This window comes from Trichomycterus rosablanca, chromosome 19 (genome assembly GCF_030014385.1).
Source record: "Trichomycterus rosablanca isolate fTriRos1 chromosome 19, fTriRos1.hap1, whole genome shotgun sequence".
Lineage (NCBI taxonomy): Eukaryota > Metazoa > Chordata > Actinopteri > Siluriformes > Trichomycteridae > Trichomycterus > Trichomycterus rosablanca.
In genome coordinates, this window is record NC_086006.1 from 18,940,087 (window position 1) to 18,961,791 (window position 21,705).

Below are 21,705 nucleotides of genomic sequence, written 5' to 3' on the forward strand. Positions count from 1 at the left end.
GTTATCTTTTTGTCATTTTAGTAGAATACAGGTAAAGCTTTCACATTTGTTGCAAAATCTGGGAGCTACAGTGTTACTGTACATAGACTTTATTGATATTAGGCATACAGAACATGTTGGATTAATGTTTATAGTGTTTAGTTTACAGGTGACCTAAGGATTCCAATATGTTTTCTAAACTTGTAGTGGCTCATAAATTAGAAATCTAAGAAGCTGGTAAATCCAAAGCTTGTTTTGCTGGTGGAATCCACTTCAAGAAACTGCGTCAGTATTCTAATCATGTTTTGATGACGACAAACCAAATTAAGTCTACTTCAGTCACTTAAAATAGTACCGACTGTAGCTCAGTGTACTTAGTCAGACCCCATTCACCATATCCATTAATAGAAAAGATTACTGATGAATAACCAGTTATACCATTATTGGGCAGTGGGTCAGCATTAGCACAGCACTGACGCTGACTATAATGTGTTTGTGGTTTTCCATAATGATATTACAGAAATGCATGCAACCTTGATTAGAGTTTACTTTGGATACTTTGCATACAGTGTTTTGAATTGATTTGTCAATTTGAGAACGTTGAGAAGTCTGTTACTTAATAGATTATTAATGTGCACGGAAGTGAACTGTGTTGAGAAGTAGTTTTGTATTAACCAAAACCAGCCAGTCTATGATATCTAGTTGTCAGAAATGGAAATCGTGCAAGGAATAAAATGTCTTAGGGGGCGAACACACATTATGTAAAACAGACAGAGCAAATAATTGAATTTGCATTATTATTCAAAACAAAGCTGCCTTTTAAATGTGATCATATAACCATGTGATCAATGTTAAGCAACTTCTAAAAGTACAGGCTTCAAAACCTATCCAAATAACTTTTACGTTTTTATTTATGTCTTTCATCACTCTGGAGTTAAATATATTAGTACAGTGTATCACAAAAGTGAGTACACCCCTCACATTTCTGCAAATATTTCATTATATCTTTTCATGGGACAACACTATAGAAATAAAACTTGGATATAACTTAGAGTAGTCAGTGTACAGCTTGTATAGCAGTGTAGATTTACTGTCTTCTGAAAATAACTCAACACACAGCCATTAATGTCTAAATAGCTGCAACATAAGTGAGTACACCCCACAGTGAACATGTCCAAATTGTGCCCAAAGTGTCAATATTTTGTGTGACCACCATTATTATCCAGCACTGCCTTAACCCTCCTGGGCATGGAATTCACCAGAGCTGCACAGGTTGCTACTGGAATCCTCTTCCACTCCTCCATGATGACATCACGGAGCTGGTGGATGTTAGACACCTTGAACTCCTCCACCTTCCACTTGAGGATGCGCCACAGGTGCTCAATTGGGTTTAGTCCATCACCTTTACCTTCAGCTTCCTCAGCAAGGCAGTTGTCATCTTGGAGGTTGTGTTTGGGGTCGTTATCCTGTTGGAAAACTGCCATGAGGCCCAGTTTTCGAAGGGAGGGGATCATGCTCTGTTTCAGAATGTCACAGTACATGTTGGAATTCATGTTTCCCTCAATGAACTGCAGCTCCCCAGTGCCAGCAACACTCATGCAGCCCAAGACCATGATGCTACCACCACCATGCTTGACTGTAGGCAAGATACAGTTGTCTTGGTACTTCTCACCAGGGCGCCGCCACACATGCTGGACACCATCTGAGCCAAACAAGTTTATCTTGGTCTCGTCAGACCACAGGGCATTCCAGTAATCCATGTTCTTGGACTGCTTGTCTTCAGCAAACTGTTTGCGGGCTTTCTTGTGCGTCAGCTTCCTTCTGGGATGACGACCATGCAGACCGAGTTGATGCAGTGTGCGGCGTATGGTCTGAGCACTGACAGGCTGACCTCCCACATCTTCAACCTCTGCAGCAATGCTGGCAGCACTCATGTGTCTATTTTTTAAAGCCAACCTCTGGATATGACGCCGAACACGTGGACTCAACTTCTTTGGTCGACCCTGGCGAAGCCTGTTCCGAGTGGAACCTGTCCTGGAAAACCGCTGTATGACCTTGGCCACCATGCTGTAGCTCAGTTAGCAATCTTCTTATAGCCCAGGCCATCTTTGTGGAGAGCAACAATTCTATTTCTCACATCCTCAGAGAGTTCTTTGCCATGAGGTGCCATGTTGAATATCCAGTGGCCATTATGAGAGATTTGTACCCAAAACACCAGATTTAACAGCCCTGCTCCCCATGTACACCTGGGACCTTGACACATGACACCAGGGAGGGACAACGACACATTTGGGCACAATTTGGACATGTTCACTGTGGGGTGTACTCACTTATGTTGCCAGCTATTTAGACATTAATGGCTGTGTGTTGAGTTATTTTCAGAAGACAGTAAATCTACACTGCTATACAAGCTGTACACTGACTACTCTAAGTTATATCCAAGTTTTATTTCTATAGTGTTGTCCCATGAAAAGATATAATGAAATATTTACAGAAATGTGAGGGGTGTACTCACTTTTGTGATACACTGTATATATCATGGTTGTGTGTGAAGGTGATAACCTTCCACTTAAGTACACGTCTTTTTTTAAATTTTTTTTTTTAAATATTTTTATATAAAATGTTTCGTTACAGAAAATGATTACATGTGAATATTACCTCAAAATAAACATCACCAATGTTTAACTCATGTAAAGCAAATCTCTTTATGGTCTGCATGCATCCTAATGTCCCGAATATCCACAAGATCTGATTTTCCAATGATTGTTTTAATGAATTATTTAAAAAAATATATAAAGGGGGACATGTGTGGATCTCCATACACGATACGGCAGGTGATCAGAAACGGACGCTGATTGGACATGTGTATCAGGAGATGTGTGGTGATTCAGCATTCATTGATCATATCGGGGGTTGGACAATTGGGAATTGGAAGTGACTAGATTGGGAGATAAAGGCTGAAAATCATAAAAAAAGGATCAAACTTTATTCTATTTCACACTGTATTTTATTAAAAAACTAACAAGGCTACACATAAAAACTTGGAAACTAGAAAAGAATTACAATCCAGAAATGTCTGCAGTTTTATTACAATTCTTGGCCACAAACCATTAATTGCATCCCAAGTTTTTTGATAAATAAAAATAGGCTAAAAATCAAATATTTTAGCCTTTCACAATTACAAGAAACCGCCAAGAAATCATTGTGGGAATATGGCTAATTACAGGCCATCAATCTTGTGGTCCCTTTTATACAAGGTTCTTCTATAGTTTAGGTGTATGTGATAGTGAAAAAAACATACACCAATACTGTATATCTGCTACTACGAGATCTTCAAAAAGTTTCCGCACTTTTATACTTTTTATAAACGGTGAGGGTGGGAGGAGAAGTAACTGGTCGTGTCTGAGAGACCGAGAGAGAGCTTATAGTCTGGATTTAGTGCCATCTGATTTCCACCTTTTGGATGCTCAAGGAAGCTTTAAGGGGAAGAAGATTTCCATGTGATGATGTGAAAGCAGCGGTGCATCAGGGGCTATGCAATTCTTAATTGAGGTACAAGAAAGTGCTGAACCTGGTATGTTATGATAAGATGGTCACAGAGTTTTATTTAATACAGTAGATTCAGAAAGTATTCAGACCCCTCAACCTTTTGCACACTTAGTTGTGTGATGGATTTGATTTTAAATAGATTGAATTGGCATCTTTACCCATTAATCTACATGTAATCAGCTTTAATGATGATGTAAAAACGTTGTAAAATCAAAATCTAGAAGTTAAAATCTGAAAGCTCTTATTCACTGAAGTATTCAGGCCAGTTATTTAGTACTTTGTAGACGCACCTTTGGTAGCATTAACATTTTCGGGATTTGGCAGACACCTTTATCCACCTTTAAGTGACTTACAGTAGAGTGACAGTATACAGTCTGAGCAATTAAGGGTTAAGGGCTTTGCTCTAGGGCCCAACAGCAGCAACCTGGCAGTGGTGGGGCTTGAACCAGCGACCTTCTGATTACTAGTCCAGTACCTTAACCACTAGGCTACAACTGCAAGTCTTTTGATACGTCTCAACAAGCTTTGGTAAGTTAATCCTATGCTTCATGATCTCTTCTCAAACACCATCAGACTGACCAGTACATGCTCTGGACTCACCATGACCTGGCTCTAAATGGGTACTGAAGATTTAATGTGATTAAAAAGATTTTGCAATGAATATAAAAACTGTACATTTAAAACATCTAAGGTAGTTCATTCATAAAAAGCAGCAGTTAGGTAATGTTACAAAAGAACAAATTTCAATTACAATTAATAATAATAGAGCAAATTGAGTCCATATGACATTCAGCATGATTCATCGGCGTAAAAATTAGTTAAAAAGACTTAAGTCTATAAAAACTATGAACTAAATTAAAATCAGTTGAACGACGAGTGTGTTCACATTTGAAATATAAAAACATGCCCTCATTTTAGGGTCACTTCATCACAGGCAAAGTAATCTTTGAGTGGAGCAAAGAGATGCCTGATTACCGGGACGCTCCAAGATTTACCCAGTACCTTCTGTCTCTGCATGCGGCCCATGTTCTTCACATCGGTGTAATGTTTGGGAAATCCAAAAATCCTAATAATAGAACAAAAGTAGTACGGATTATCAATCACTATTTAAGATCAGGATACGTCTATTATGCAAGATCGAAAGGATTAATAGGTTACTGACTTCTCCAATTCGGTGACCCATAAACCATCATCCTTTCCATTCATAGAGACGGGAAAATGCTGGTCGGCGGATCCCTGCTTGAGCGAGTTTGTGCGTGTGGTGATGGTCCGTACTTTTACATACTGAAAACACACAAGAACAGGTTAGCACTGGGGCTGTCATGCTGAACATAATATCAGAAACTGATGGGTTGGAATATGTAGTGGGTAATAATTTTATATTGAATGATGTGACAGTTTGGTGCTTTTATTTCTGGTCTTACCAATTTTGTTACAGCATCAAAACATGGTTAGTCAATGCCATAAGACATTTCTGAGTTATTTTATTCATAAATAATATGAATACACTTACATTGACTGTTAAACTATTAAATACAAACAGCATGTATTACATTTTTATTACATTTATTTTGCTTTCGGCTGTTCCCGTATGTTTTTGGGGTCGCCATTGCAAATAATTCTGGTCGGCATGCCTGATTTAGTACAGCGTTTTCCCACCAGATGCCCTTCTTGACACAACAATCGGACTGGCACTGAGAATGCATTGATAAGTGCATGTCTTAATAACTAGGCTGTTTGGCCATCCCCACCAGACATAGTCAATCATGTCTGTGTAGACAACCAGCCGGGCAATAGTACCAGTGAGAATTGCACTAGATTAATAATGTTTACTTCAGGTCAATTTAAATCTACCAAATTATTTTACTATGTGCTTGCTTATGTTCTGAGAAATCTTAACACTGCTCCATCCGCACTCCAAATTTAAGCCATTACTTCATCCTATATTCTATATTTTAGCTAATAGTTAGTTATATACAGAAAATGTGCTAGTTATACACTGTATGGCCAAACGTTTGTGGAGAACAGAAACATCCAAAATGTATATATGTGGCTGGAATAACCAAACCGACTTTGTAGAAGGGGTGTTTACATACTTTTGGCCATGTAGAATAGCTTGTTATGCACTACGGGGTTCACAAGAAGGAATTTAGCCAAACCTTAGCAGTTCGCCCAGGATCAAGGCATTCCTGCAGGGTCAGTTTATCATTCTGAGAGGCCACGATCGGTCTAAAAAAAAAGAAGACATTGTTTTATAGCATAATAGTTACAGTGTAATAGGAGTACCTTAAAAGTATTTAACCCTCTAAATTATGAATTTATATTTCAGTATTAGAATACCTTTGAGGTCTTATAAAGCACTACCTTGCCAACATACTCATTTATTTGATAGCACACTGGGCGAAGAACAATGAGATTAATAATGTACGTACTTTACAAGCATTTACAACCAGTCTCTTTGTGAGGTTTATCAAAAACAATAAGATTGGGTCAAATTAGCTTTTAAAACCAGTCAGCAATCTAATCATAGAAAAGCAAAAATATACCATAGAGCTCAGTTCAATCAATTTTATAGGAATAAAACTGTGAACCCACAGCCACATTCAAGCTGAACCAACCAACTAGAAAAGACGTTGTTAAAGTAGCTGAACCAGCCCTTAATATGATAATAATATAATAATAATGAGGGACATAAAACCAGCAACAACATCCACAGTGTAAAATATGATCCAGTCCTGATCCTAAACCTATAGAACAGGGTACAAACACCAGATTGTTGCGGCATCTAAGAGATCCAAAATCGCAGGCACTCAGTATTGGTTTTTCCCTAAATGTTTTAATAATATTATGCACTCTACAAAGTGAAATACCTGAAATCCTTGCCATCTTGTGTTCAGGATTGTCCTTTGTTGGCAAAGTGGTAGGCCTAAGTCTGCCCACCACAAAATCCCTTGCCCTACACTGTCCATGTCCCTAAATGTATATCAGGTTTCAGAATAAGCTTTTATTTACAAAAGTTATTAGGGTAAATCATTGTATTGTTTCAATGCAGATTTAGGAACTACAGCTTTCTGTTTTTATCTGCATTCAACATACTGTCCAAATATTTCTGACTAGAACACGTGTGTGTGTGTGTGTGTGTGTGCACATAATAGCAAAACAATTTTGCAATGGCCATAAAAGACATACCTGTTCATGCCTGGCAGGTTTCCCCAGAAGTAGCGTGCTCTGTGGGCTGGACTCACTTTAACAGCATCCACAAGTACTGGGTTACACTGTCAACACACAGAACACACAACTTTGGTGATGGTACAGAGAAATGATTAGTACTTACTCGAAGTCATACTGTAAGGCATTTGTACTCAGAAATGTGCTAGTAAATTAACAGAAAAATGTGTAATGTATAAAGTAACAAAAAAAAAATTCAGGATGGCTGATGAATGACCAGGGAAGATGTGCTGACACAATTAAGAAGATTTAAATAAACAAAGTAATTTCACCATGAGCACATTTTAATTGAACAGAAATTGCGGATCATTGCAGCAAAACACTGCCACACAGTCATGTTTTAGTGCTACTACAATACTCGTACTATGAAAAGCCATTTTTGACCAGGCAAATAAGTTTAAGAACTGTCACCAGAAATCGTATTTTATTACTGGTCTCTTTGGTGTTGTGTATTCACTAACACTGACCCTGGTTAAGGCTTGAGACATTTGGAGCTCTTTATATGTTCTTTCAATGACTTCCTAGATGAGGTGTATACCCCTGAAGAAATTTGAGCAGGCCAGCTACTTCTGCTTAGACTCACTACTGTTGTTTGGGAAAAGCTTAAGGCCTTTTCTCAAGTTCAGATTGCAGTGGTACCATCAACCATGGCCAAACCTTTTACAGGCACAACATTCTGGCCTGAGGGAGGGAGGCCAATGATTGGGTTCCTTGTTGCTTTTGCGAATGCAACCTTTGCTGGCTTACTGAAGCATCTGCACAAGTGGTGGCTGATTCCTGAAGGCTCTCTGTGAGAATCCATTTCTGTCAGAGGGGTGCGTTCTAGCCCTGGGTAACTGGTACAGCATGTAGAATGAATCGATATTCACTTTAAACAGCAGAGGGCACTGGCGCTATTCACCTCGCCAGGTTGACATCACTACAAGGTTGCCAGGTTCTGAATTTTCCAGCCAAATTTATTTATGTGAGGATACTTTCTTTATTTGTATTATTTATTTATTTATTTAATGTAGGATAAATTTCATTTCAGGAAGTTTCGTGGAAAAAATCGTATCGTGAACCCAGTATCATGAATCGCATCGCATCGCGGGTAGAGTGTATCGTTACATCCCTATTGGAGACCTGAAGTTATTTAATGCAACAAGTTTACAACAATGGCAATTAAAAACAGGCTGTATTTTCACACCATGAATACAATGTCCTGCTTTTTAAAGAATGTTTAATCACATTACCTCCAGAAAACGGCAGATATCAGCTTTGTCCCTGTTGTTCATGAACACGACATTCTCAAACAGCCAAAAGAACGGCCGGGGGTCATCATCCTTGGGCTTCATGATGTTCAACAGCCTGTAGAAATCGAAAAAGAGCCGCCCTGTGCCCTCTGCAAGCAAGAGAGGAGTGCAGTAGAACATAAATTTGTCAAGTGATGGCATACTTTTATTTATTTAGACGTAAAATAACACCCTGTTATATCTTATCTTAATATTAAGCAAATAGGACTTGATTTTTGTGAGGTTTTGTCTGACTCTTACTTGCAGTCATACCTGCCATTAAAAGGATCGCTGAGCAACTAGGTAAGCTTTATTCACGTCACTTACTTTTGGGGTCACTCTGGTCTGCATACCTGATTTAGCATGTTTTTTTTTTTTATGCAAAGCCCTTCCTAATGCAACCCTGCTTATTTTTATCTGGGCTGTTGGACTGGTACTGAGAGCGCACTGACAGATGCACTTTCCCATGACTATGGTAGCACAGCAGTCTATTACACTAGCCCATTACTAGTTCCCAAGGTTTCCTCTCTACACAGCAGACATGATTATCTTTTTCTGGGGGCGTTTGTGCCAAAGTCATGCTATGGATTGGCAACCTGTTCAGATTATTCCTGCCTTGCGCTCTGTGTTTTCCTGTGAAACGGGACCCACCGCAGCCCTGACTAGGATAAATCAGTTAAAGCAAAACTAAGTCACTTGGGTTATTTTGACTGATGCTCTACCCTGCCAAATATTTTTTAAAGCATGCCAAAGTCTGTTGTGTCATATTTAAAGATTGTTTCATTTCAAGTTTAAAGTTCCACATATTATCTCATGCCAGTCTACCTAAAATCGAACACTTTAGAAGGCCCAAATCTTAAAAAAAGGCAAAAGAAGACACTGTTAATAATTCAAATTAAAAAATATATATTATGCGTCACTGTTCCAAGTACTAATAAACAAAAATAAAGATGTTAACATATAAAAGGCAGGTAGAAACTTTCTAGGTATATATACATGCTTCTTTGTACTTCGTCAAATTTGTTAAGCCTTATATACACCGATCAGGCATAACATTATGACCACTTTGCTAATATTGTGTTGGTCCCCCTTTTGCTGCCAAAAAAGGCCCTCCAACTGTGATACACTGTGTATTCTGACACCTTTCTATCAGAACCAGCATGAACTTCTTCAGCTATTTGAGCTACAGGTGCTCGTCTGTTCGATCAGACCACACGGGCCAGCCTTCGCTCCCCACGTGCATCAATGAGCCTTGGCCACCCATGACCCTGTCACCGGTTTACCACTCTTCCTTCCTTGGACCACTTTTGATAGATACTGACCACTGCAGACCGGGAACACCCCACAAGAGCTGCAGTCGTCTAGCCATCACAATTTGGCCCTTGTCAAATCCTTACGCTCGCCCATTTTTCCTGCTTCTAACACATCAACTTTGAGGATAAAATGTTCACTTGCTGCCTAATATATCCCACGCACTAACAAGTGCCGTGATGAAGAGATTATCAGTGTTATTCACTTCACCTGTCAGTGGTCGTAATGTTATACCTAGTCCGTGTAAATACATTGGCTACATTAAAACAAATATTCATATTTAATAGCAGAACTGTGCAGTAGTAGTTAACAAGTGGCTTATTCCAGTAATATGCCTTACCAAACAAGCCTTTCCGTGCTGGGTTCACTATAGACAAATCATTGCATGGGCTTCCACCAATGAGAAGGTCGAATGGACCCCAGTCCTCAATCTGCACAACATAATAAAACTTAAGTACAGTTTCTTACATTTAGAGACCAGAACACGAAAGCTGACATAAAAGAACTAGATTTATAATAAGAAATAAGAAAAGTATGTAAATATTACATAAAACATACATGTTGTTTTGTGATTCTTCGGACATCGTCCACCTCGGTGATTTTCCCATCATGGTTAACCATGGACACAGTAATGGATTCATCATCTACTTCTGAAGCAACATATTTTTCCACCTTAAAGCCCAAATCCCTCAGCACCAGGTATCCTAAAACATACACACATACATACAGTGCATACTGGTATAACATTATACAGATATGACCAGGTAAGAATTCATATGTAAACATGTACGATACCACTGACATACCTGTACTTATACCATCAAACAGGGAGAGGACCCTTATTGGGCGACGCAAGTTGGCAGGAATTGATGGGTAAACGCGATGAGGTTCCTGTGCGAGAGGAAGGAGGTCAGTAATACCAGGTACTTCTAATAGTGTGTTATAAACAATGACTGGAGTAACCAAGCAGGCCAGAGACAAGCCTTATGGATGATTATCAGCTACAGCACAGAAAAACAATCAATAACATAATAAATAAATATTCAGAAACTCTAGAACATTCACATACAAACTCCATGGCACTGTTATTGGCGAAGAATTCCTGAACGCGAATGCTCCAGTCATGTCTGGGTCTCAGAGCCCCAGAGCTGCTTTCGGGCGCACACAGGTAACAGATCCATGGGTCCATGTCTTTCAGCTTATCAACTGTGCCTTGGCCAATCAAGGTATTCAGGCAGTCCACACAGTAGGACCTAAACACAAATGAAATCCAAGACAAAAACAAAACTGGAGTCAAAAACCTTTGTAAAATAAAAACCCTTTATGTTTATAAGCCAGTAGGGGATCTCTACAGAACAAAAAAAAGGTTCTAGCATCAAAGGTGGGCATGTTAACACGTAGTGGACGTTTATACGAAAGTACAAGTCAGCTATTATAGTCTTTCTTTGGCATTCAATTTAGATATTCTCAATTTCTTTAGGCATGACACCCTTGTCTGCCCAAATGGAGCATGTAGCACATACGGAGAACTATGCTCCTCCATCTGTATTCTATTCCCACTTATACAAGCACCATGACCGGATAGTAGGAGTCGTTGTTACAGTGACAACCTCCTCCCCTCAGACACAGACTGCCAAGACTCATATCTGAAATCCAAGCCTGCTGGTGGTGGGTTGGCGTATTAGACTGCTGTGCTGCCCAAGCACAATCATAGATGGGGCCAGTGATAGCTCAGTGGTTAAGGTACTGGACTAGTAAACAGAAGGTTGCCGGTTCAAGCCCCGCCACCACCAAGTTGCCACTGTTGGGTCCCTGAGCAAGACCCTTAACCCTCAATTGCTCATTGTGTTCCACTCACTGTGTAAGTCGCTTTGGATAAAAGCGTCTGCTAAATGCTGAAAATGTAAATGTAAATAGATGTTTAATTTAATATACATTTATTCTTAAAATATGGTAATGATAATTCCTTACGGATGCTTCCATTAGGTCTCGCCACAGCAGATCATTCGTCCACATATCTGATTCAGTAGTTTTTTTATATAAGCAGGATGCCCTTCCTGGCGCAACCCTCCTATCTATCCAGGCTTGAGACTGGCACTAAGGGTGCGCTGGCGTTGTGTCCCAAAATGGCTAGGTTAACATATCGCCATGCGCCTTCTGTATTTGTAAACCCAGCCTGGGATTCAAACCCTTAAAATCAGGCACACCTGTTACCAGCACTGTCTTTATTTTAAAATCAGTTCAGACCGAAACAGAAAAATGTCAGTTTTTGGTGACTTATGCACCCCAAATTTGGCCACACTACTTCCTCTCTTTGAAATTCCATACATTGCCCCACGTGTCTTTGAAATCCTACATATCAAAGTGTAAATTGCCAAACTGTCTTTTACAGCTGAATATGAATTTAATGTAATTAATGTGATTTAGTCCATTTGAAGTCAAAGCTCCTGTTCATGTATTGTGTTAATCTGTCCAGCCCCTGTAAATCTGATGCCTCATAATTAGCCCATAAAAATGCAGATTATCTGATATTCCTGTATAATTATTTTTATTTACCGACAGCAGCTGTCATGTCCACACAAGATGACCTCTAGCCCAGCGCAGCACACAGTGCAGTATGACTGATATCCATCTTCATCATAGCGGTACAAAGTCTCTGTAAAGTTATCCTACACAACACAGAGCAACACATGAAGATTATTACCAGTCATATGTTTCATTCTGTTAGAATTGTTACACTGCAAAGAAAAGTAAAAACACATGTAAAAAATACTCTTGTGACAGGTCTTATTGGGGTTTTAATGGTTTTTAGAGTTCAAATCCTCAGCAGTGCTATCGGCCAGTCAGGCATCTACATACATCTTTTAATAAATCTTTTAATGATATCCACTGTGGAGGGTAAAATATCCCAAATTATTGCAATTGCACTGAGACAGCTGAATTATTATATTTAAATAAAGGTCAATGTAAATATACAAATGCCTGATGACTGACACAGTACCTTACATTTCAAGCACAGACTCCCTTCAAACAATGGATGGAAGATCTCGATGCGTGCAGTCCCACATGACAAGCAGAAATCTGTACAATTAAACAGAGAAATAATTAAAGAATTACACACAGCTCATAGGTTTAAACACGCCACAAAACACCAGTGGATATTTTAAACATTGCAGCACACCATGTGTATGTAAAGCACCAGACATTACTGTTTAAGTTACTAAGGCTGTAGTTAATCATGCAAACTAATTGTACTTGATGTTAAACCACTGTAAAACGCTTCAAAAAGTTGCAGCTTATTATTCAAGAAATCTATATAGACTTGTGTGCTGATCTTAATAAATTCTATAACATTTCCCTTTTTCTCCCAGTCTAATTGTATCCAGTTTTATCTGACCCTGACACTGACCATATAGAGCCGTACCTAAAAAATGCAACTGCTTCTTTTTTACCTGCATTATTCCCCTGAGAGCACGGTTGACCAGCCAGCGGAGGCTGTAATATCAGCAGTAATAATAAATCCCCTCGACCCTCTACCTAAGAAACAGCCAATCATGTCTGTGTAGGCATTTGGCTGTGCAATAATACAGAGAAGTTTGGTGGTGGGTAATGTGTTTTTCTTTTTTTTTATTTCTCCAAGTATAAGCTGGACAAATGTGTGTGTGTGTGTGTGTGTGTGTAAATCTGACAAGGATCAGAATATTAGTGTGCTTGTAAACATACTCTGATAACTTACTGCTTACCTTCAATGTTCTTGCCTTTAACCAAAACCATGTGTACCATCTGTTCTGTAAAAAAGAAATAATAAATGGTATCATTTCAGTCTTTGTAAAAGCCAAAATGTATAGTATGAAAGAATTGAATACTTACGCCTGTTGTAGTCTTGCACTTTATCAGATGAGCTTTGATCCTTGATTTGACTCGGAGGAGGAGACGGATGTTCTGTGGTAACTGTTTCACAGACAGATAAAGAGCATTTCTCCACAGTCTGTACAGGAGATTGTTTCTCTTTTGGATATGAAAGCGTTTGAATGGAATCTTGATCTGTTAGGTCCATCTGGCTGTTCTGCAGGTCTATAGACATTTTGTTCAAGTCCACAGGCACATCATCTCCACTTTTCTCCTCCAGTTCTTGAGGCTCTTCCAAAAGCATTGTATCCACTTTTTCAGAGTTCCCGTTTAAAAGCTTAAGGCATTCTGAAAATAAAATCAAACAATATATATGCACATATTAGATTGAAACGTTAGCATTTTTGACTAGGAGATGAATGTGTTTTTTAATTAAGCTATGTACCATCCTCTTTTGATCGTGGTTTAAGTGCATTTGGTCCAGAGGGCATAAAGCCTCCAAAGGCCCAGTTTAACATAACTTTGAGCAGCTCATCCTTACAGTCAGACTCCAGATTAAAGCTCTTTCCGGCGCGTTCAGCAGCAACCTGCAGGTGCACAGTAACACAGTTAGTGTTTAAAAGCAATTTAAACAGGTGATGCAATCATGCTTGGGAGGAACATAAGGATCTATGTAAGACATAATCCTGTTTAAGAATCCCTATTTGTCACCATGCCAAAAATGTCAGCAAATAATTGAACCTATAATAATAATTGATGTTTGCTACACAACAAATAAGTCTTTTTTTTTCCATCCACAGTGCATAACATTATTAAAAGTCTGGATGAATTTTTGTATCGCAACAGCAAAAACAACTTTGAATCAAAAAGCAGCACTGCATTAAAAAGCAGCGTGCTGCATGAGATTGGGGACATTCCGGAAATGTGTACCTAAAAAAGACGGATTTACAGTGGAATTATGCATTGTTGGTTGAGAAGTTAGCCTGGTTTTAAAAGCTATTATGTTCTCCAAGTCAAAGAATAAAAAAACACCATTATTGTCAGAGTAAAGTCTTGGTATGGGTAGTATTAGTGCTCATGGCAGAGGTAATTTGCACAGTTGTAAAAGCAACATTAACTCTAAAATATATACACATATTAAAGCAACAAATGCTGCCTTCTAAAGAACACATTTTGCAGAGTGTCCAGGCTTATTTCAAAAAGACAAGAAGCTAAATTCTACATGTTACAACAGCATAGCATATGCAGAGAGTGTGTGTCTTCCATTAAAAACATATGGGCTCATTGTAAAAGCAATATATGGTTGTGCAGATTGTAGCAGACATGGTTTCAAGCACCATATTCTGTAGTTACTGTTTGAGTGCTTTTCATCTCCATTAGGGGCACCATAAGGAAAACAGGTAACTTTTTTCTTTTAAAAGGAAGTAGCCCTAGCACTTCCTGTAAGAAGTTAATGAGTGTTTGCTACTCTGACTGGTGGATTGAAGCTCCTTTGCTGTGAAAATTGCTGTAAAATGTTTTATGCTCAGATGTAAGTACTGTTAAATACTCTCTTGAGTGAAGTAATATGGATTAAGCAGTGATGCTGATACACATTGTTAATGAGCTCATATTTTTACTTGTGTAGATGAGTTTTTTTTATACTCATAAACAGAGTTTGACTGCTGAATGGATTCTGGAAGTGGACTTCTGTTTTCACACAAGGACTAAATAAATGCTTTGACAGGGACCATATAATGAGGGTAACACTGGGATTATCTTGATGTGGACTTTCTGATAAGGCTGATGATATATCTTTGAACTCTCTACCAAACCAAAGATCGTGGATTTCACTTGGCAAAAGGTCATTTGAATTTTTTGTTTTTGCTCATACTTTAATACAGTTTGTGTTTAACTTATCTTGGGAAAGGTGTGTTTATTTAACAAAGCGGATCACAAGTGCAGGACACCTTCCTTAGATTATATTCTGTGTACGCCTCTACGACTTATATACTAAAATAATGGAACCTTGACAAAGTACTTTGAGGTTGCAATGAAATAACCAGACAAGAACAATCAAATATTCTGACCTGCAAAGAATGAAAGATGGCCTCTTTGTATAGGGTCATGGTGGCAAAAGCATTAGGACAAAAGCACTGTGCGAATGCAGAGAAAGGCTGAAGACTGGCTGTATGGACCTGCATAATAAAGAATAAAAATAAAAAGCAGCATATTAAACATCAATCGCTTACAATGTGATATTGGCATCTATGGCTATTTATATGACAGACAACTTGTGTTCTTTTCTAGGGCAGTTGTACCCTAGTGGTTAAGGTACTGATCCAGTAATCAGAAGGTTGCTGGTTCAAGCCTCACCACTGCCAGGTTGCCACTGTTGGGCCCTTGAGCAAGGTCCTTAAGCCTTAATTGCTTAGGTTGTATACTGTCACAACAGTAAGTCGCGTTGGATAAAAGTGTCTGGGTAAAAAGTGTCTTTATTGTATAGTCCTGGGCATTTGCACGTCTCATAGTATGTACAAAATGAGATCTGTTTTGAGAAGTGCCAGTCCAGTGTCTAAGTGTTTCAGTATTCAAAGGCTTGTAGGTAGGTTTTTGAGTCTATACAGATTAGGATTTTTCACTGTTGGGCAGCCTGTGCAAACTACTAACATCTGTGTAGATAGGGATGTAGGGGGAATATTTAGCCCTAGTTCTGAAAAGGTAAATAAGCTAGCACAAAGTTCCGATTCTTACCTTAGTCATCATCCCATTTACAAACCACTCCACCCTGCACATCGACTTTCTTGGTTTCTCTCCGATCCATTCTCTAACCAAACCAGGTCTGAGTGGACAACAACTCTCCATCTGTCCCCATACCATCTCTCCTGCAGTAAAAGCTTTCTCATCCTACAGGTGAAAAGAAATCCTATTTTTTATAGGGACAACCTACAAAATGCCAAATGAAATATGTTTAGACTATACTCTTTATTTTTAAAAGGAAAAAAGTGAAAATGTACCTTTGAATATGAAGTATCAGTCCAAATGACATCGTCGTCATCATCATCATCTACAAGTATTGATTCTAAAACAAATATTGTCAGTTAATAATGCTTTACTTGGTCCTCAGGACCCAATTATATAAAACTACAAGCATAAGAATTAAAAACAATAATTTGTGGAAAAACAGTTACCATACCTTGGTTTTTCTTTTTCACCCCTGGATCAGAAACACTGGTGTTGATTTCCATAGGAGTAACATCATCCACTTCAGTCAGGTCAATAATATCTAAAATCAGAATAGTTCTGCAATCAGTTGGGCGCTTGAGTGGTGCCAGAGTATTCATACTCGCAGGTTTGACTTTCAGTGGATCTGTGGACCTGGCAGAGCATCCACACACACATGCCACCATGGCCCTGACCTAGGGCTGGGCGATTTTCACGATCAATTCGGTTAATTCGCATGAACGTTTTCACCCGATGTTAGAATGTGACAATCGCGATTGTTTACATACTTTATATTTTCATTAAAATACCAACATGTCACGAGGCAGAAACTGACCAGACGCTCGCGGAATATAAATCAGGGAAAGTTTAATATAAAAAGGGCAAAACGGTGTACAAAATCAGGTAGAGTCCAAAACCAGAGGATAAACTAAACAGTAAAAGGAAGACAACAAGGATTATACACGGTAACGGTTCGATTTAGAAATAAGGAGCGCAAACACAATCGGCAAAACGAGACACAAACAGAAGAGTTTAATTAAGATTCACTGAATCAAACACAGCCAAACTGAATCAAAACTCCGGAGCCGGTGAGCGCGATCAGGATTGGCTGACCGGACCGGGACATGTGACAGTCACGTGACAGTCCGTGAGAGCATGGGATTTGTAGTCCATATAGTTAGAAGCAGAACATGCCCCCTCCATCCACCCCCCAATCACAATCACACACCCCCAGTGTAGATACTGATACAGACTCACTCAGTGGTGTAAACAGCACAGTACAGGCTCGTGTTCTTTTTAAGAAACCTGTAAAGAACTTTTTGTAGTTTTGCACTTTTCCTAATGTAAGTAGGTTCTGCTGCACAATATTTAAAATAACAGTTGTTTGTGAGCTATTCTTATAAAGGATGTAGATAAATCAGATTTCTATTTTGTTTTAATTATTGTTAATTATTGTGATATTGTTATAAAGTTTGAGTCCCTTGAAAGGATAATTATAGGTGGTGGTGTTACTATTTTCTTGTAAATTACAACACAAAAAAAAGAAATTAGTCTTATTTCAATTGCATTATACAAGAACAAAAAAAATCGAAACTGTAATCGACAATCGGTTATAATTTTAAAATAATCGAGATTTTTTATTTTTTGCAAAATCGCCCAGCCCTACCCTGACCTGTACATTCTATAATATTGAAATGCCAAATCAATCAGTGTGTATTTTAGAAAGCTACCTGATTTTGACCGTTTCTTGGTCTTTGGCCTGAGCGTGTGGGATGAGGCAGAGGGGCCTTCTGTCACATCTCCATTATGTGCCGTGTGCTCAGAAATCTCCATTTCCTCCTGACTGCTCTCCATGCAGAGATCAACACTCTCAAACAGCTGAGATCAATGAAGAACACAGGCATGCAAATTATAAACTTTGGCTTTCGAATTAGGATCTTTTGACCTGGGGTGACAGGCAAAAATGTAATGAATAAACAGCACATGCTTAATATATGATGTTAAGTCCATGTCTTGGCATGTCAGAGCGGTTTTATATTAGAAGGGTGGTCTTAATGATATGGCTGAATCAGTATGTGGTGTTCTTTTTGTACTTACTTGTGCAAACACCTTTTCCATATTTAGTGTCTTTGGCAGTGTCAGAAGCCTTAGGATTAGCTTTCGGAAGTGAGACATCTTTCCCATAATCCTCAGCTCTTCCTTCCAGTATTGGTCCAGCAACTGTCTAATCGGGTTGGTGACTTCCCGCTCGGTAAACTGATACTCCAGAAACTCATCAGTCAGCAAGCTGATTTCTTCGGCACTTGTGCAAACACCCAAGTGAACTCCTAAATCAGCCACTGTCTTCCCACTGACCTCTAACTTACCTTCTGGGCTTAATACGGCAACCATGGTTTTCAGGGCTGAGTCGGGCAAGGGTAAACAACTGACAATACTGGAGGTGACTGCAGCATAGAATGAAACAGCACTCTTGTAGAAGAGGTCTGAGCAGTCGGCAAGCTCTGAGTCATTCCGACAAAGATATGTGGCAGCTAGTTTACCAATCTTAATCTCGTCTCTTGGTAAATTATCCATCATGGCTTTACTTGGTGATGCATTTTCTCTCCTGAGGAAGAGTTTCGCTGCATGTGGATGAAGGTAGCTGGACACGAAAAGATGTAGTAAATTGCGGGCGTTGTGGAGCACTTCAGATGCATCTTTGTCCTGGTTTAGGCTCTCCTGAAATTGGCAAAGAGGCTGTAGGGCATGGCTTAAAAACAGAAAGCATAGTCTTAAAGACTTATCATTGAGGAGGCAACAAATTGGCCTTGTGGAGCTGTTGGCATCTTGACCACTAAAGTATTGCACCAAGTCCGACCATGCTAGGGCAATTTTATGGACTGCTGTCCTTAGGATAAGACAGTTACATAACAAAGAGCTTGTGTTGACCTTTTCCATATCACACAGCTGCTCTTTCAGTGAAGAAGGAAGAGAAGGAAAGTGTTGTTGAACTTCCTTGATGAGATCCGGAATCTGTTCCAAATGCTTTATTGCTTTAATGCCACTACAACATGCCTTGTCTGCAATTCCATTGAGGTTACAGAGTACGAGAGTGCCAGAATTTAGGTTCTTCAGGTCAGATGTAAGCTCTGTCAGATTGGGTGCATTGGAATAAAATGATGCAAGGTTTGCCAGAGGAATCTGATACATTTTCAGAGTCTTCACAATGCAATTCGGAAATTCAGAGTTTGTCTCCTGGACAACATCGAGCAGCCTGACTTTGCTTTTCCCAGCATTCTGGTCGAAGTATCCAGCCAAGATTACAATAGCTTTCTGATCTTCTGACAGTTCTACTCCATGGTACATGTACAAACAGTAAGGAGTCTGGTTACACAAAGCTGCAATGTTCTTTGGGTATTTCTGGTCCAGAATTTTCTTACGTGTAAGAGCTGATGCAGTAGGGCAGTATTTCTTAATGAAATGCTGTGTAGCCTGGCTACAATGAAAATGTTTAAAGCTTCTGGTCTCTGCTTTTATGTCAGCATTTTTCTTAATCTGGTCTGGAACCTTAGCTGTAGTGAAATAAAATACAAAGGTGAGAAATCGTTAGGTTTGTCTAAGGTGCACTACAAAAAGACGACAAATTAAAAAAAAGAATAGAAACCCAGTCTTACAAAGTTCCAGTTGCACAAGAGCTCTTGGTTTCTTATGGATAAAAGGCTCAAGAATCTGTCCACCTCGTGCCGCCACAGGTTTATAACTCTGTCCAGTGAAATTACGACTGAAAAACACACTAAACCACTTCAGCAGATTTAACGTCTCTGCAAGGTTGCCACTCGCCAGCTTCTCAATCTCTAGTGTCTGTAGGGGGAAGGAACATAAAAACAAAGTGCGACAATGTCCATTATTTGCACATAAGTTGCACATGGTCATGTCTAATAGCAAACTAGTCACAGAGTGATTTTATGCAATGGTTTAAGCACTGGGCTCTTATGTATATTTAATTGGATTATTTAGCACCATTACACTGGGGAAAGGCACCATATGGTCCAAAGTATGTTGTATGGACATCAGTGTGGGATCAGTGTGTAACTCTGTATGTGACCCTGATCCCTGTGTGAACCTGCCTCACGCAGGTGAAAAGAAGTGGTTGGAGACAACCCATGTGTTGGAGGGGGTGTGGTAATTGAACTAGACTGGGAGAAAAAGGAAAAATGTATAAAATGAATTAAACAACTAACAATATAACCAGGTTTAAAACTTACTTTATTCATAGAGGTCTTGTTAAAGGCACCTTCAAGTAGCTTGTAATTGTTAAGCACGTGTATTTTATCCTTAGCTTTGAACTCTACACTTTGCAAGTCAATACAACCAGGAACAAGCAAGTCCATCAACTGGCAGTAAGCAGCACCTAAGGAAAGCACACACCAAATTGAAATCATGAGTAGGACAATTATAAAAAATAAAAATTAAACAGATTTTTAAAGCAATTTTAGCACAGCCAAAAAATACCCTTTTAGCCAAACTCTGAATCGAATAGTTGTATATTTTGGATTGCATTTGTGTGTATATTCTTCTATGTATAATGTGTCATCTATTTTGTGCACACAATATAAGTAATAAATCATGTTATAAACTTCAATAGTTTAACTGTAAAATTAACACTGGGCTGCTGCACTTAAGACTCTCTTGTTTAAGACCTTGTCAATGCCTGATGCCATCCTGTGGCCTGGAGCTGAGGGCAAATTGAGTGGGATGTATGATATTCTTGTCTGAATGCTTGAGTTAAGTGCTTGAATAAGGTGTGAAAAAACATTAATACCTGAGCATGTTTGCTCCACATTGATAAATCCAGACTGTAATGTGTCGTTGAGCCAGGCCAGCAGCTCCAAGTCACTTTGCTGGTCATCTGAGACAAGAGTCACATTGCCCACCATCTTTCCATACCTTAAGGAAACCAAGAAACTACATTTACAAAAAGTCATAATGATAGCAAATAATAGCAGTTACTCTGTCACGTTGCCACAATCTGGCCCTGGCAGTAGTTGACGTTCGTTGATCAATCATATCTGAGATGTTATAAAAAATAGCCATTGGTATTTATTTAATACAAATAAATAACTTGCAAAACATCAGTTGGTATGTGCAGTATATCAAGGCACATCAGTTAGGTGGCATAAGCCCATCTGTAAAATATGTTGAAGGTAAGAATGAAAGAACAAGAAAAGATGGATCTAACGTATCCAAGGGGTGTTACAAAAGTCTGGAATTTCAGGTCTTCAGAAAGTCTAAAACAAAAACAGTTTTGTTCTGGAGAAACAGTATCCATATGGTCGCCAGGAGTCATAATCAACATGACTGCACTTAATAGTAAAACATTTTTAAATTCAGAAATATATGCTCTTTAGCCAAATGAGTTATGTTGCCAGGCAAAATTGACATCTTTTCATACAACAGATAAGCAAAAATAAATAGTGACCGATTTCACAGGATGAGGGGAAATTATTGTCTATCTTGATGTGCTGGGTAAAATGATGCTTCTGATTTCCTTCTGTACTGCACAGACAGGCAAGGATGTTTATGTAAATATAAAGATTTTGGCATCTTCTTCTTTTCCTTGGCCTTTGTCCCGTTCGGTTACGGGGTCGGCTCTCGGCGGATCACGATCCGCGCATCGATTTGGCACAATTTTTACACCAGATGCCCTTCCTGACACAACCCTCCCTATTTCTATCCGGGCTTGGGACCAACACTACAATGCACTGGTTTTGTGCATCTAGCGGCTAGGTATCTATAGGACAATTCAGTGTTTCCAATTAGCCTGGTGGCATGTTTT

At 39.1% G+C, this 21,705-nt stretch overlaps 1 protein-coding gene across 1 annotated transcript in view; it reads right to left on the reverse strand.

Annotated features, from left to right (window-relative positions):
* Positions 1–20,806, reverse strand: part of dnmt3bb.3 (DNA (cytosine-5-)-methyltransferase beta, duplicate b.3) — a 52,315-nt gene extending 31,509 nt beyond the window's left edge. The window contains exons 1-21 of the mRNA XM_063016062.1: positions 20,692–20,806; positions 17,988–19,441; positions 17,621–17,768; positions 16,363–16,452; positions 16,184–16,248; positions 15,921–16,073; positions 15,257–15,364; positions 13,633–13,774; positions 13,209–13,535; positions 13,082–13,126; positions 12,340–12,419; positions 11,895–12,007; positions 10,408–10,591; positions 10,145–10,229; positions 9,897–10,042; positions 9,679–9,769; positions 7,989–8,137; positions 6,718–6,803; positions 5,688–5,757; positions 4,691–4,812; positions 4,531–4,594 (exon numbers count right to left, since the gene is read on the reverse strand). Coding sequence (XP_062872132.1) covers positions 4,531–4,594; positions 4,691–4,812; positions 5,688–5,757; positions 6,718–6,803; positions 7,989–8,137; positions 9,679–9,769; positions 9,897–10,042; positions 10,145–10,229; positions 10,408–10,591; positions 11,895–12,007; positions 12,340–12,419; positions 13,082–13,126; positions 13,209–13,535; positions 13,633–13,774; positions 15,257–15,364; positions 15,921–16,073; positions 16,184–16,248; positions 16,363–16,452; positions 17,621–17,768; positions 17,988–19,441; positions 20,692–20,806 — 3,837 coding nt within the window. The remainder of the gene's footprint in view (positions 1–4,530; positions 4,595–4,690; positions 4,813–5,687; positions 5,758–6,717; positions 6,804–7,988; positions 8,138–9,678; positions 9,770–9,896; positions 10,043–10,144; positions 10,230–10,407; positions 10,592–11,894; positions 12,008–12,339; positions 12,420–13,081; positions 13,127–13,208; positions 13,536–13,632; positions 13,775–15,256; positions 15,365–15,920; positions 16,074–16,183; positions 16,249–16,362; positions 16,453–17,620; positions 17,769–17,987; positions 19,442–20,691) is intronic.
* Between the last annotated feature and the right edge of the window lie 899 nt (positions 20,807–21,705).